Here is a 15,780-nt window from a genome sequence, read left to right as displayed (position 1 = left end):
GACCTTTAAAGCCCTAAACAGCTTCACCCCTGTATACCTAAAGAAGTGTCTCCACCCCCATCATTCAGCCTGGACACTGAGATCAAGCACTGAGGGCCTTCTGGCGGTTCCCTCACTGTGAAAAGTGAAGCTACAGCGAACCAGGCAGAGGGCCTTCTCAGTGGTGGTGCCCACCCTGTGGAACACCCTCCCATCAGAAGTCAAGGAAATAAACAACTATTTGACTTTTAGAAGACATCTGAAGGCAGCCCTGTTTAGGGAAGTTTTTAATTATTGATATTTTATTACTTTATTATTATTAATAATAATATTCTGTTGGGAGCTACCCAGATTGGCTGGGTAAACCCAACCAGATAGGCAGGGTATAATTAAATTACAACTACTACCGTATTTTTCAGTGTATAACACACCCACCCCGTGTGTAACACGACCCCTATTTTGGGGGACTTAAAATATAAAGAAATACCCCATATGCAATATCCATGTATAAGACAACCCCCAATTTTAAATCTGAAAAAAATAGGGGGGATATAGTCTTATACATGGAAAAATAGGGTTACTGGTTGGTCTTGGCCAAAATCCCAATAAACCCAGTGGGAAAGAACATTGATGTGAACTGTATTAAATTATTATTATTCCCCCACCACTCCCAGGCTCCGGTAGTTGCCCCTCTTCCAAAAAAAAAAAAAAAAAAGGTCATCAAGGTGACCCAATCCATTTCAGTACCAAGCATAAGCTTCAAATCAGACTGGGTCTAAATTATCCATTTCCTCCAGGTGTGCTGGGCCCAGGGGTTAACCCGAGCTACGCACTCCAGGTCCGGTCCCGAATCCAGGGCCGAGGGCCTTCTGGCGGTTCCCTCATTGTGAGAAGTGAGGTTACAGGGAACCAGACAGAGGGCCTTCTTGGTAGTGGCGCCCACCCTGTGGAACACCCTCCCTTCAGATGTCAAGGAAATAAGCAGCGATCCTATATTTAAAAGACATCTGAAGGCAGCCCTGTTCAGGGAAGTTTTTAATATTTAATGCTGTACTGTTTTTAACATTTGATTGGGAGCCGCCCAGAGTGGCTGTGGAAACTCAGCCAGATCGGCGGGGTATAAATTATTATTATTATTATTATTATTATTATTATTATTATTATTATTAATTATCCAAGGATTCCGTGAGAAGTCAGCCCAACAGGGCCAAGGCAGGAAATCAGGCTAGGTCAGGCACAGGGTCTTAGGCAAGTTCCAAAAAGCAGCAATGTTGCTCCCACAACCTGGGGTGGGGTCTGGTAGCCTTTTATCTTTGTTGGGGTAACGGCTGGTCCTGCTCCCCCGGTGACTCAGCTCCCTGTCCGAAGGTGAGCACTCCTCCTGAGAGTACTCAGGTCTCTCCTTCTCTCAGACCTGAGTCTCTGCAGCTCGGGAGATGTCGGTGGGTTACTAGACCCAGGGGCCACCTCAGCCTCTCCTGACCCAACTGGTAGTGGAGCAGCTGTATGTGATCGCCCAGCAGAGGGCAACGAGGTAATCCCTGCATCTGGAGCCAAGGCAGGCTCAGGCCCCTGACTTGGCCCACCTGGTGTTTGTTGCAGGGGAACCTGCACAGACTGGGGATCTTCAGAATCAAGCCCCGGACTTGGTTCAGATGACGCCTGAGGCAGAGGATCCGGTGTGGACTGAGACTCCTCTGGTTCCGAGTCCGAGCCCAAGTCCCAGGCCATCACACCAGGCATGCCTGAAGCTGGAATGTTCTCCCCAGCTGGTGCCCACAGTATGGCTTTTCAGGCAACAGGTGAAGGGTTTTTTGGTCTCCCGGGCCTTTTGATTATAATGTGTACCTCTACTTAAGTGCGTTTAGATCTTAACAGAATGGCGTGCCGCCCACTCCCAGCAGTGGCCATCTGAATAAGCTTCTACAGCACAGAAGGGCTGAATAGTGAATCCTGATTAAGAGTTTATTCATATATCCTGTTCATTTGCATGATGATTACACTGTTACCACACATAACAGTCTGGCCATTTTAACTCAAGCAGAAGACGACCAGAAGCTGTTAAACAGACTATTGGTTGGTTGTTTGGTGTTGTTTTTAATCAATTTTATTAAATGTTTTCAACCTAATATACAATAAGATTCAAACTAAACTAAAAAGAATAACAAAAAACCATATACCAAACAGAAAAAACTAAAGAGAAAAAGAAATGAAGGTACATGAATAATAATCCTCATATGATCCTCATAAAACACAAACTTATAAATATATTTATGTAGCCCTCAGTCACAGTTTTATCTTAGAGAGTTGAATTCTCCCACCTCCCTGTACATATCTTCATTTATTACCAATATATGTAAAGATACACATCTAGTTAATACTACTAACCACCAAAAATCAAAGATCACACAAGAAACCCAATCCAAAAGAAAAATGAAAAAGAGAAGGAAGTTAGAGAAAGAAGAACTATTGGTTGGTTGATCAAAGTTGTTGTATGCAAAGTACTGCACCATGAACACTATTTTTTTAATCAAAATACGTAAAATTCAAAGGAGGTGGGCCCCCAGTTTATTACATAGATTACCAACAGTTTCAAATAATAATAAAGCCAACACAACAAACAGGGTGATTCAGTATTTCAAGAGAATAATCTAGACGTAATGCAGAACAAGTACAGAACAAAATAAAAAACAACAGGCCAAAATAATAAAAAAAATTAAAAACTAAGTCACATGACAGGTTCTAATCTTACTGCACCCCAATGGACCATAGAACTGTGGCTTGTATACCATCCAGAGGGCCTGTCCGTCAAATGGAGACATTGAAGACTGGCAATGATAGGCCACCCTCTTCTCCATCCCACCCCCAGCTGTTCAGGGTGCTAATACTGGTCTTACTGCACTCCAAGGGGGTGGGGGTCACAGTAGCTTGGTTTAGGATGGTGACCCAAGCCAGGTGCCGAACTGAAGTGTATTAAGCATTCCTATCACTTGCTCTGAGATGGTGCTAAAAATATAATAATAATAATGAAAAGGGCATTGTTGAAAGAGAATTGCTAAGCATATGAGCTGTTTGATATTTGTTTTGCTCTGGGGGGTACGGTCCGCAATTATCCTCTGATTCTTTTAAAATGAATTTATGGTAACTAGATTAAAATGCAGGCAATATCCAATATTGCAAATGAAAGGTGTTTATTACAGTACAGAACATTGCCGTTTGTTTGTTTATTTATGCAGCTAAATATCCATAATGATCCGAAATAGCAATATAAGCATTTGAAATAAGTTTTTTGGGGGGGCACTTTGTGTGCCTCCCTTCTTCAAAACGAAACAAAAACCCTCTTTATTTTATATTTTAAATTAGCAATAGCGTTTAATAGTCGTAAAAGTTAAGACACGTTATTTATGAAACCCATTAATCCTTGGTGCTAGTTGAAATTCACATCGTTGGGGAGTTATCAATAATTAAAAGGGAAGATGTCATTAAAGTCTGCTGGAGAGGACACGGCAGTCACCTGGGATGTAAACTTTATCTTCAGAATTATAGAACATGATTAATGGGGAGGGGAAAGTATTATCTCCGTTTGAGGCCCCTGACCTTCAGAGAAGCCCAGAATATTCTTCTGCCTGCAGACAGCTATGGCAGTGGGGCGGGAAGTCTCAGGTGCGGAATGAATATTCTACATTACCCAGCAGGAAAAGAACATCTTCGAACCTGAATTTTCACATAACAAGTTTTTTTCTCTTTTGAGCCAGTTTTTTGGGGGGCTTCCAGCGATAGCAACCTTCCCCACTCCCCCTTCCAGCAATATGTTTGTAAAATATAGCCAGATAGGATGATGTTCCCTCTCCTACCCTACACATGTGCTGTTCTGGGAATTCTCCTAACCTCTCAAAGCTGATTTATGGGGGCAGGGGAAGGACAGAGCAAAAGTTGGACTCATCACACAGCCTCCTTCAAGAACAACTTTTAAGTTAAATCCAGCGTACTGAAACTAGGGGATTTTGCTAAAATGCCCCCAAACCTGTTTTGTTCTGATTCCTCTCCAGTCTCCCATGTGATTCAGGTAGTAAAGTAGTTATTGATGTATTACAACATCAAAAACTTCAGATTGGGCAGGTGCATTTCATCCAGAAGGAGGGAGATCTACATCGGGTGAGTGTGTGTGTGTGCTCACTACAGAGAAGTCCCTGTTCTGGGTCCATACAAAATAGCTCTATCTTAACTTTCAGTCAACAGGAGCCCTTTGCTGTACGCAATGAATTATGCATTTATGTAGCACACAGTTACAAAATTAGTAAACCTACATCAATCTACAGTTTGCTGTACTGTAACCTCTGGTGATTCTATTTATTGGCACTTCATTTTCTCTCCAGATGCTACATAGCTAGCGTGAACGAGACTAAAAGTGAAATTAGAGATACGTGGTGATAACTGGAGTCTTGGGAATTCTGGAACGCCTGGTAAAATATTTTTTAATACCTGCAATATATTTGGATATGCGTATGTGGTACAAAGCTTCCCTCTTCAAAGACCTTCCACACATTAGAAGTACAACTCAGAAAGCTGACACTCCCTAGAAAACCATATCAAAAGCAAACAGTGATAAATAAATCATCCGCCCATCAAAGAGGCTCTAAGTAGAGCTTTGAATCCAGAAAAGGATGGAGGGAGGAAATGAAAAATATCATTTTGGGCCTTCTCACACAAGGCGTTTGGTGATTTCCACCCCAAAATCAGTTTATATTGAGAATGCAAAACATGCATTAGCCAAAATGCTCATATGAATTTAAAATGTGTATTTCACACATAAACAACCCCACATTTAAATAAATTAGCGAGAGAGACACTCCAAGCAACTGAAACCATGTGAATCCCATTTTTGGCCAAAAAATTACAATCCGGCCACTGTGATTGGAATGCCTTGGCGAAATATTTCACTGTTATTAAAACCTTCTGCAACTTCCAATTGGCTGCAGGAGCTCCCTGCAGCCAATCAGAAGCTGCGCTTTGGTTTCCGAATGTTTGCTTATGTCCCAGCTGGACTCTGATCAGTCTGATCGTGGGTCTTACCTTATCCCGAATCCCTTGCCTCACATTTTCCCTTTCAGCCTCCATCTTGGCATATTTAGCTTTCCTCTCTTCTTCCTGCTGCCGAAGGGCTTCCTGTCGTTCTTCCTCCTTCTTGGCAGCATCTGGATCCTTCTCTTCTTCTCCACCCAGCATCTTCCCCATGTCTTTGGTAGCCCCTAAGGAAAGAGAGCAACGAAAAGGCAATGTGAAGAGGAACCGAGACACTAAGAAGAACCTTTGTGGGCGAGTACAGTGTTGCCCTTGTGCATGAGGAGCTGAATCCAGGTACTTTATTTTTAAAAAGGAGTCACCTTACAAAGAAGGAGGTTGGATTCAGAGAAGCCTTTTGAAAACAGAAGGAGACAGAATAAGGTAAATGTTGCTGATTTCCCCCACATGGACCCTCTTGCCAATCAACTGGTAACTTTATTTCCAACGCATGGCAGTTTTGCACATGCTCATTCCTAAGTCTGTTCTACCTCTCATCCACATCAATCTGTGATTTATTTATTTTAAAAATGCATTGCATGTGTTTTGTTCAGCATTTCTGTATACTTTTTAGGCATTTTTGGTGCCTTTTACCCTAAAATGCACATTTTATATGCATTTTGCTGTCTTCTACAGCAGGGATGTCCAGCAGGTCACTTGTGATCTACTGGTAGATCCTTGTGAGGTTTTGGTAGATCGCGGGTCGATCTCTGGCTACCTTTCCTCAGTGTCGTTGAAAATGACTCCTGCCCCGCCCCCTCGCCCCGCCCTCCATTGTTGTCTGATCAGGGAAGACTGAGATTTCTCTTTGTGGCTGTTTTCATTCAAAACGTTATTTTCCCCTTTGACCCTTGCCTTTAACCCCCCCCCCCAAAAAAACCCCGGAACTTTCCTCCTAAGAAAGTATTTATATAAAAATGGGGCTTTCCTCCTCCATAAAAAAGCACAACAACTCTGACCTGAAACCCCCCCCCCCCGCACCCCATGGGACTTTTCTCCTCCCTAATAAAAACTCAACAACTTTGATCTGAACCCCAAAAAAACTGGGGGAGATCGTTGCCACCCCTGTTCTAAAGCATTGAAAAATTCAGAGAAGGGTGAAAACTGAATGAGAGCTGCTTTCCAAGCTGAGCATTGGTCAGGGAAGTGCAAATCAGGTCAGTTTACTTAACAATCTGAACCAAGTAAAATCAAGCATCCTCATTGGCCCCTCCCAAGTTATTCTGGCATGTCTTCCGTGTCCTCCAGAGCAGATATTCAGTGGGTACAGGAAGGAAGGAGAAACCACCCCTTTCCAAAAGTGGACATCTGCTCACACAACTCTAAATCCAATTCATGCTGTTGTTACTGTGGCTTCGGGAGTAAACCTGGAGGAAAAATCTTGTGGGACATCTTCAGGGAAAGAAGAAGCTAAGGAGTAAACCCTACACAAATCTCTTATACCCTTTTACTGGTCCACCACATATGAAAGAACGTTCCCTCTACCTCTTTGCATCTCCAGCACTTAACTGATTCAGTCTTATGCATCTTAGTAAGACTACTTGGAGTTAAATACCATCTGTAAATCATTTTCAGGTAGTTCTCCTTCAAAGAATAACATGCTGTGAACTTCAAGTCACTTTTCTAGAGTTTTTCCCAGAGGTTAAAATCTATATTGTGACCTATTTCTATTGCCCAGTGTGTTATTGAGGCTTTAACAAGCTTGTCTTTTGTTTCCCACTCTAATAACAAATTATACAATTTAGACAAAAGTTTCTCTTTGTTTTGTAAAAGTTCTTTTTTGAATTGTGGGCTTTGATCCAGAAAATCATTTTTTTCCTATCTAATTTAAACATTTCATGTAACTGATGGTATTGTAACCAATCTGGAACATGGCTCCTTACATTTTCCATTGATCTCAGTTTGAGACCCCCCCCCCACTCCACCCTGTAAAGTACAGCAATGCCCACTGTCTATCCATATTAACTCTCTTAATACAAATAGCCTTCTTCCCTTCCAGAAGATTTTTATATTTCTCCTAAACTCTATACAGATTCTTCCTAAGAATACAGTTCATAAAACTTTTATAAATTTTCACCTTCCCATACCAAAGACATGCATGCCAGCCAAATTTTAAGTCATGACCTTCTAAGTCCAGGATGTTTGCATTATCCAATGTAATCCATTCTTTTAACCAACACAAACAGGCTGCCTCATAATACATTTGCAGGTCTGACAGGGCAAAGCCTCCTTTTTCTTTTATGTCTATCATAATTTTATGTTTGATTCTTGGCTTTCCCCCCATGTGAGATAAATTTAGAAATATCCTTCTTCCATTCTTTGAAGCAGCCTAAATTATTTTCAGCTGGACTTGATTGGAATAAAAACAGCATCCTGAGCAATAGATTCATTATGATAGCTGACATTCTGTCAAGCAGGGAGACCTTCATTCTCTCCCAAATCTCCAACTCTTTCTTGATCTCTTTCCACCATTTAACATATAAGTTCAGATTTCTTACTGTCAGCCAGATTCTCAAATACCTAACTTTTTTACATATTTGCAAACCAGACATTTTTTCTAACATATTTTTCAACTTATCATTCATGTTTTTCACCAACATTTTTTTTTAATCTGAATTTATTTTAAACCCTGACATGCTTCCTCATATGATAGACAACAGTCCATGCAGAATGGCCACTTAAAGTCCATATATATATACATACACATTTACATATAATATGCATCAGTCCATACATACGGTCAAGGACAAGTAAATCCTGTTTCTTCCCATTCCCAAATAAAGAGAATAAACAGGGGGGTTGTGTACTGCCTGATCAATGTGCATAGACTCCAAATGATGCTGTCAACTGTGCACAATCTGGTGGCATAAATAGAGTATCTCACCCTTCGCTAGGTCACTAAGCATATGGTTCCCTTGAAAATATTCCCTTGAAGAGATACTATGTACATTTGCCAGTGTGTGAAATTCTCACATTCTCCAGTATCACTTGGAGATTAAGCACATTGACCATTCAGTATGAAAACTCCTGCTTAAGATGTTCATTTGTGCATGTTCCCCATAACGTACACAATAGCTGGTATTGGGGGAGCGTTATTGGGTTGTTGCTTTTATTTTAATGATGTATTTTGTGGTTTTATGTTTTGATTTTATTCTGTGAACTGCCCTGAGACCACCGGGTATAGGGCGGTATATAAATTCAATACATAATAATAATAATTTGTGCACATTCTCCATTCAGCCCAACATACAGATATTGCAGCTCCTTTTCAGCTTGATGTCTGTACTAGATTTCAAACTAGAACATTTTATTTCCTCTGGACTCAGAAGTTATTATGGATTCTGTCTACATACAGAATTCTCTCTCAGCCTCTCATGATGACTTGCGTGCTGGTTTAACATGCATGCATCACTTGGTCTCTCTGGTAGATTGCAGTGCATTTGATGATTGGCAGCTAGAAAAGGAAACTAGGCTCACATTGTGAGAAGTGATGTGAAGTGATATATGAGTTTTATCTGGGGTGTTAGATCTGTGGTCTCTCTCTCACACACACATACAGAGGCAATTCATCCCCTGATGTTGACGAATCTCCTATCCACTGGCATTACCCTTCATCTCTGCTCAGACAGTCATGAACTGATTGTACCCAACTAATATCAACTGGGTCCATTCTCAGTGGAAGAGAGACAGCTCACAGACCGATAATTGCACTCTGTAGAATTTAATATGACAGAGGCACGATACATTTGGAGTGAACAGAAAGGCTGCAAAGTGGAAAATCCTCAGTAGTTTTGTTCATTTTTCAATCAAAGCATTTTCTCTGGAAATGGTGGTTATGGAAGGTGGCTGACCCTCCAGTCATTGGTGGCGTCCAACTCCCATCAGCCTCAGCTGGTATTGTTGATGGAAAGGACCGCTGGGAGCTGAGGTCCAGCAAAATCCAGAGGACTACGGGTGAGATACCCTTGCTGTAATAAATGAGAATTCTTAAGAGTTTTCATTCTGTATAAGTTGAAGAACTCTTGAAAGAGGATGTGGACAGAGAAGATGTGGCTTCAAAGCCCTGGTTCACCCATGAAACCTGTAGGGTGGCCTAGGGCAAGTCTATGATAAAGAGCATGGAAACAGCATTGGGCTGAGTGTTGTTGTTTAGTCGTTTAGTCGTGTCCGACTCTTTGTGACTCCATGGACCAGAGCACACTAGGCACTTCTGTCTTCCACTGCCTCCCGCAGTTTAGTCAAACTCATGCTGGTAGCTTCGAGAACACTGTCCAACCATCTCGTCCTCTGTCATCCCCTTCTCCTTGTGCCCTCCATCTTTCCCAACATCAGGGTCTTTTCCAGGGAGTCTTCTCTTCTCATGAGGCGGTCAAAGTATTGGAGTCTCAGCTTCAGGATCTGTCCTTCCAGTGAGCACTCAGGGCTGATTTCCTTAAGAATGGGTAGATTTGATTTTCTTGTAGTCCATGGGACTCTCAAGAGTCTCCTCCAGCACCATAATTCAAAAATTGGGCTGAGTAGGGAGATCATTTTTGGAGAAGATGCCTCCAGGAGCAGTGTGGAAAAACTTGCCTTTGAGATGGTGGTGGTGATGGTGCTTCTGTTCTTAAGATGCCTGGAGGTTCTGAAATCAGTTGCGCTTTTAATATAAAATGAACAGTTTCTTTCATAGGGAGCTGTGTCTGTTTTGGTGATGCCCAGAGAACGCCTCTAAGTTACTTTTACAACACAGCCTCTCAGGTTTTATGGGAGATTTTAAACTTGGGGTTTCCTACCTTCCCAGTAAGGTCTGCCAGGCACCAGCATTAGCATCCTTGCACTGTCAGGAGAGAAAAAAACTTATCTTCTCCCAGGCATTTGACAGAAAAGGATGTCAACAAGCTGGAACAGGTGAAGAGGAGGACAAAGAAGTGGATAAAAGCTCTGGAAACCAAGTATTGTGAGGAACGGTTGAAGGAGCTGAATATGTTTAACCTGGAGAAGAGACTGAGAGGTCACATGATAGCCACCTTCAAATATCTGAAGGGCTGTCACATGGAAGATAGAGCCAGCTTATTTTCTGCTGCTCTGGAGAGTAGGACCCACACAAATGGATTCAAATTACAAGAAAGGAGATTCCAGCTAAACATTAGGAAGAACTTTCTGGTGGTAAGTAAATAATAATAATAATAATAATAATGATAATAATAATTTATTTGTACCCCACCCATCTGGCTGGGTTTCCCCAGCCACTCTGGGCGGCTTCCAACAAAGACCAAAAATACACTAAGATGCCACACATTAAAAACTTCCCTGAACAGGGCTGCCTTCAGATGTCTTCTGAATGTCAGGTAGTTGTTTTTCTCTTTGACATCTGGTGGGAGGGCGTTTCACAGGGTGGGTGCCACCACCGAGAAGGCCCTCCTCCTGGTTCCCTGTAACTTGGCTTCTCGCAGTGATGGAACCGCCAGAAGGCCTTTGGCGCTGGACCTCAGCGTCTGGGCAGAACGATGGGGGTGGAGACGCTACTTCAGGTATACTGGGCCAAGGCCATTTAGGGTTTTAAAGGTCAACACCAACACTTTGAAATGTGCTCGGAAACATACTGGGAGCCAATGTAGGTCTTTCAAGACAGATGTTATGTGGTCTTGGCGACCGTCCCCAGTCACCAGTCTAGCTGCTGCATTCTGGATTAGTTGTAGTTTCCAAGTCACCTTCAGAGGTAGCCCTGTACAGTGGAATGGATCGCCTTGGAAAGTGGTAGTCTCTCCTTCATCAGAGGTTTTTAAACAGAGGTTGGATAGTCATCTGTCACAGATTCTTTACCTGTAATTCCTGCATGGCAGGAAGTTGGACTAGATCTCCCTTGGTGCATCTCCTAACTTTACAATTCTATGATTTTATTGTTTGCTGGTGGCATGTTTACACTGCTGTTCAGTTGGGTATGTTTTATAGGTTTTCCCCATGGAATTTATCATTTTTTTCTGATTTTATAGAATTTATTATTATTATTATTATTATTATTCCCCGCCCACCTGGCTGGGTTTCCCCAGCCACTCTGGGCAGCTTCCAACAGAATATTAAAAACACACTAAAACATCAAACATTAAAAACTTCCCTAAACAGATGCCGTCAGATGTCTTCTAAAAGTCAGGTGTTTATTCCCTTGACATCTGATGGGAGGGCATTCCACAGGGTGGGCACCACTACCGAAAAGGCCTTCTGCCTGATTTCCTGAAACCACACATCTCACAGTGAGGGAACCTCCAGAAGGCCCTTGGAGCTGGACCTCAGTATCTGGGCTGAATGATGGGGGTGGAGACGCCCCCTTCAGGTATACTGGGCCAAGGCCATTTAGGGCTTTAAAGGTCAGCACCAACACTTTGAATTGTGCTTGGAAACGTACTGGGAGCCAATGTAGGTCTTTCAGGACCGGTGTTATACGGTCTCGGCGGCCACTCCCAGTCACCAGTCTAGCATTATGCTCTGTGCATTATGAAATTTGCTTAAGGACTCCTTATGCAGTAAGCAACAGATAGATTGAAACAATAATACTACTAGTAACAACTCATACGTAGAACCATTGCACACAGCTAGCACTGTACTAGGACAGCCTATCTGAAAATTGCTGGTGGAGGCATATCCTAAATTTAGCATTTTTATTTCCACTAGATTTTTTTGAGTCGGCAAAACTACATCAGCTTTATCTTCGGTTAGTTTATCTCTGCTTAGAGCTGCCCTGACTGTAATGAGGTAAGCTGCTCAGGAAACTGAATTCAGAGATACAGTGACAGAAGAAAAGATACGGTTATTGCTTCTAAGCATTGCTTTATAGGCTATCATTATGTCACAACAACACAGCCTTAGCCTGGCTGCTTCTGCTGGCTAAGGCGAGGCTGCAAATCGTTGTTGCTTCTGGATATTGAGGGTATAATCCTGTACTATGAAAATCAGTGCTATTGTTGGAGCATCAATTTGTGTTTTTTGTTTTGTTTTTGTTTAAAGGAAAAATAAGTAAATTAAAGGAGGATTCCTTTGATGCCTCAGATCCAGGTTTGGGGCAAGCACTCTTTTGGTGAGAGAGCCCCAGCAGAGATTTAAAATCATAAAATATGCAGAAAAATAAAGTGTGGAAAAATAGGCTGCTAGACAGTTAAAATATCCTCTTCTAAGTTGCTTCCAAAGTTTCCCTCTTCCTTTAGTATAGAAAGAGACTACACATTTGGTAAGTTTAAAATGGTTTACTTACAAACCCTTCAAAGGCGCAATTCATGTGCTTTTCCATACAGCATTAAGAAAAGGTTGCACAGGTAGTAAAACTTGGCTTAGTTACAGTAGTGAAAGTTCCTATATTATTGGTATAGGAACTCAAGAGATGCTTCTTAGATTCATGTTACCTGAGCTTGGAACAGGTAGAATGAGGTACAGCAGTAGGTTTTAGTACCTTCTTCCCAAGGTGAGGGAGAGTGACCTAGCTTATTCTATGACATTAACTCCTCCTTGCTTTACTTAGACTTAAGAATGTTGGTTATATGAAGCTGGTTAGTAAAAGGCAATAAAGCTTAGGTTACGAAGTGGTAAATGTTTCTAAATTATTTATATAGAAATACAGTGGAACCTTGGTTCCCTAATGCCTCCGTTCTCGTTGTCACCATCGCCCTAGAGCCAGTGCACCAACTGGACTCATGCACCTCAACCCCGACTGGGCTAGGCGAGCTGGGTAGCACCGCCAGAGACCTCCTTTCTCACAGGAACAGGTCACAGTGCTGTGGACTCACAGCTTAGAGCTGAGAGCACCGGATTCACTGTCTCAATAATACAGTCGTTGCGCAGCAGAGTTTTGCAGAGTCTTGCAGAGTATAAACCACTCGGAGAGCAGCTCTGTAGAATATCTTCTTTTATTCTGTAACTACAACTATGATACAAAACTATATACAGAGCTGAATATTCTAAGCATAAATCAATGCTACACTGAGAGTCTGCAGCTGCACTTAGCAGCAATCTTATCTCTAGGATCTCTAACACTCTCACTTTCTCCAATACACTGACTGACTGACTGACTCTCTCACACACAGATATGTTGCTGGGCAGAATAAGTAGATAGGCAGGACACGCCTCCTCCTCTCTGGAGAGTCAGCAGAGACCATCAGGAGATCATCAGGAGATTCTTGGGTATGGGAGGGGTGAAATCTCCTCACTCGTACATTTCGGCTTTCGAACACCGAAAACCCAGAAGTAAATGCTTCCATTTTTGAACATTTTCTGGAATCCAAATGTGTTCCGCTGAATGCAAGAAGCTCTTGCAACCAATGGGAAGCTGCGTCTCGGTTTTCGACCGTTTTGGAAGCTGAATGGGCTTCTGGAACAGATTTTGTTCGAGAACTGAGGTACCACTGTACAAAGATGGCTCATGAGGACTGTTTCGGAGCATTTAGCTTAGATCTCACTGGGTTCACATGGTGGAAAATGGGAAGAATAAAGGGTTCCGGGGTTCCAACTTGAAAAAAATATTGGGGGGGGGGGTCAGGCAAGCCTCACCCCACATAATCAATCACAACACACACACATACACACACCATTTGAATGGCAATGTCCATCAACTTTGGGGGAGCCCAGCCCAGACCCCTCAAATGCTCTGATTTAGTAGGGACATCCCAAATTTACAGAAGTTGGCCCAGCTTCTGATACCAATCCAGGCCATGCAGAAGACAGCAAAAGTAAGAGAGGGCAGGGAAGGAGGGGGTGAGCAGGCGGGTGGGCGAGGAAGGCAGAGAGGGGGTTAGCAACGGAGATGAGGGATGGTCCAGGGTGCCCTGAATTTTTCTCACAAAATGTTGGTGGGCATGCCAGCTCCCTCAAATATTTTATGGGAGGGCGAAGGGACCTCAGCCCCTAGGAGTTGGATCCTATGTGCCCACCCTAGCTCAGATTCCAACTGCAAGGGCGGCCAAAACCTGTCTCAGCTGGGACTCATGCGACTGGGTGCCTGAACAGTACAGAGGTAAAGGTAAAGGACCCCTGGACAGTTAAGGCCAGTCAAAGGCGACTAAGGGGTTGCGGCGCTCATCTCGCTTCCAGGCTGAGGGAGCCAGCGTTTGTCCACAGACAGCTTTCTGGGTCATGTGGCAGCATGACTAAACCACTTCTGGTGCAAAAGGACACCATGACAGAAACCAGAGCGCAAGGAAACACTGTTTACCTTCCTGCCACAGCAATACCTATTTATCTACTTGCACTGGCGTGCTTTCGAACTGCTAGGTTGGCAGGAGCTGGGACAGAGCAATGGTAGCTCACTCCATCGTGGGGATTTGAACTGCCAACCTTCTGATCGGCAAACCCAAGAGGCTCAGTGGTTTAGACCAGAATGCAATATCCCCACACCCTTATCTATTTAAGATGGGCTTACCATGTTCCCTAGGGACACGGGTGGTGCTGTGGTTTAACCCAGGGAGCCTAGGACTTGCCGATCAGAAGGTTGGCGGTTCGAATCCCCATGACAGGGTGAGCTCCCGTTGCTCTGTCCCTTCTCCTGCCAACCTAGCAGTTCGAAAGCACGTCAAAGTGCAAGTAGATAAATAGGTACCGCTCCAGCGGGAAGGTAAATGGTGTTTCTGTGTGCTGCTCTGGTTCACCAGAAGCGGCTTAGTCATGCTGGCCACATGACCTGGAAGCTGTATGTCGGCTCCCTCGGCCTATAGAGTGAGATGAGCGTGCAACCCCAGAGTCGGCCACAACTGGACCTAATGGTCAGGGGTCCCTTTACCTTTTACCACGTCCCCTGGAGCACATGAACTTCTCAGTGATGTCTCCTCCAGGTCCATACCGGAGTGATTATTGGGGATATAACTCCCTGTGGGCACAAAGGGCCTGCACACCAGGTCTCCATCTCCTTGCAGATGGAGGCACCTGCCCTTTGTGTGTGTGAACAGAGGAGTGGATGGTGCTCCTCATTTCTAAACCCATATGCGTAGATGACACCTTGGAACAAAAGGACAGTTCCCAGAGTTCTTGTAGATGCTCTCCATGTCAGCGAAGACAGAAAAGGCACTTGTTAATCACAGTGACTGTTGCTCTGTGATACATTGCTAATTGTCATGTACGCCGTGTACTACAAGGGGTTCTGATGTAGCATTGTTCTTTATTCAGTGTGTTACTTGGGGTGCAAGGGGGGGGATTAAAATCTTCCATTCCTCTCCTCCTCCTTACTTTTTTTTGAAAGATGCTATTAAGAGCTACATTTTTTTTTGGCTGTACAGCAACAAAAGCCCCAATGATTAATTTATGTTCAGAAAAAATCCTTGCAATTAGAACAGCTGTCTAAAGAAAGAGAAGCAAATTCTATCTTTTCTCGGGGGCTTTGGGGGGAAAGTACCCTCCAAAAAAAGGTCATGGTTTCCTCTTCCCACCCCCAACAACAACAAAAGTCAGAGAGAAATTGTCTAATTAACTCTCACTGTCAATCTATGGCCAAATGCCCAAGTCTCTTAGCCACTGAAAACCTGCTGCCATGCGGTCAGGTTCCACATTGTCTCAGCAACAACTGGTCACATGAGATTGCACATTCAGCTTGCCATATGTAATGATCCTCCTTCTCTTTTACCCACCCAGTTTTCTGGGGCTTCTCCTCTCACCCCACACCAATTTTAGGGTGCATGAGGGAGGAGAGGAGGAGAATGTCTTATTGTGCAAGTCCTTGCCCCTACTTCTGCCTTGCCCCTACTTCTGCCCTGAAAAACAAAGCTGCTCCCCTCCTAACTAAGA

General features: G+C 43.4%; 1 protein-coding gene and 1 long non-coding RNA gene across 2 annotated transcripts in view; one reads left to right on the top strand and one right to left on the bottom strand.

The window, feature by feature from the left end:
• The window catches only part of CPLX1 (complexin 1), a 189,340-nt gene that overhangs the window by 62,777 nt on the left and 110,783 nt on the right, over window positions 1–15,780 (bottom strand). Inside the window, exon 3 of the mRNA XM_083482058.1 lies at window positions 5,053–5,228. Coding sequence (XP_083338184.1) covers window positions 5,053–5,228 — 176 coding nt within the window. The remainder of the gene's footprint in view (window positions 1–5,052; window positions 5,229–15,780) is intronic.
• LOC310696522 overlaps window positions 5,235–15,780 on the top strand; it is an 86,786-nt gene continuing 76,240 nt past the window's right edge. The window contains exon 1 of the long non-coding RNA XR_014520605.1: window positions 5,235–5,472. This is a non-coding gene — a long non-coding RNA (uncharacterized lncRNA). The remainder of the gene's footprint in view (window positions 5,473–15,780) is intronic.

This window comes from Podarcis liolepis, assembly GCF_965112155.1.
Source record: "Podarcis liolepis genome assembly, chromosome: 17".
Taxonomy (NCBI): domain Eukaryota; kingdom Metazoa; phylum Chordata; class Lepidosauria; order Squamata; family Lacertidae; genus Podarcis; species Podarcis liolepis.
This window is presented reverse-complemented; position numbering and strand designations above follow the sequence as displayed.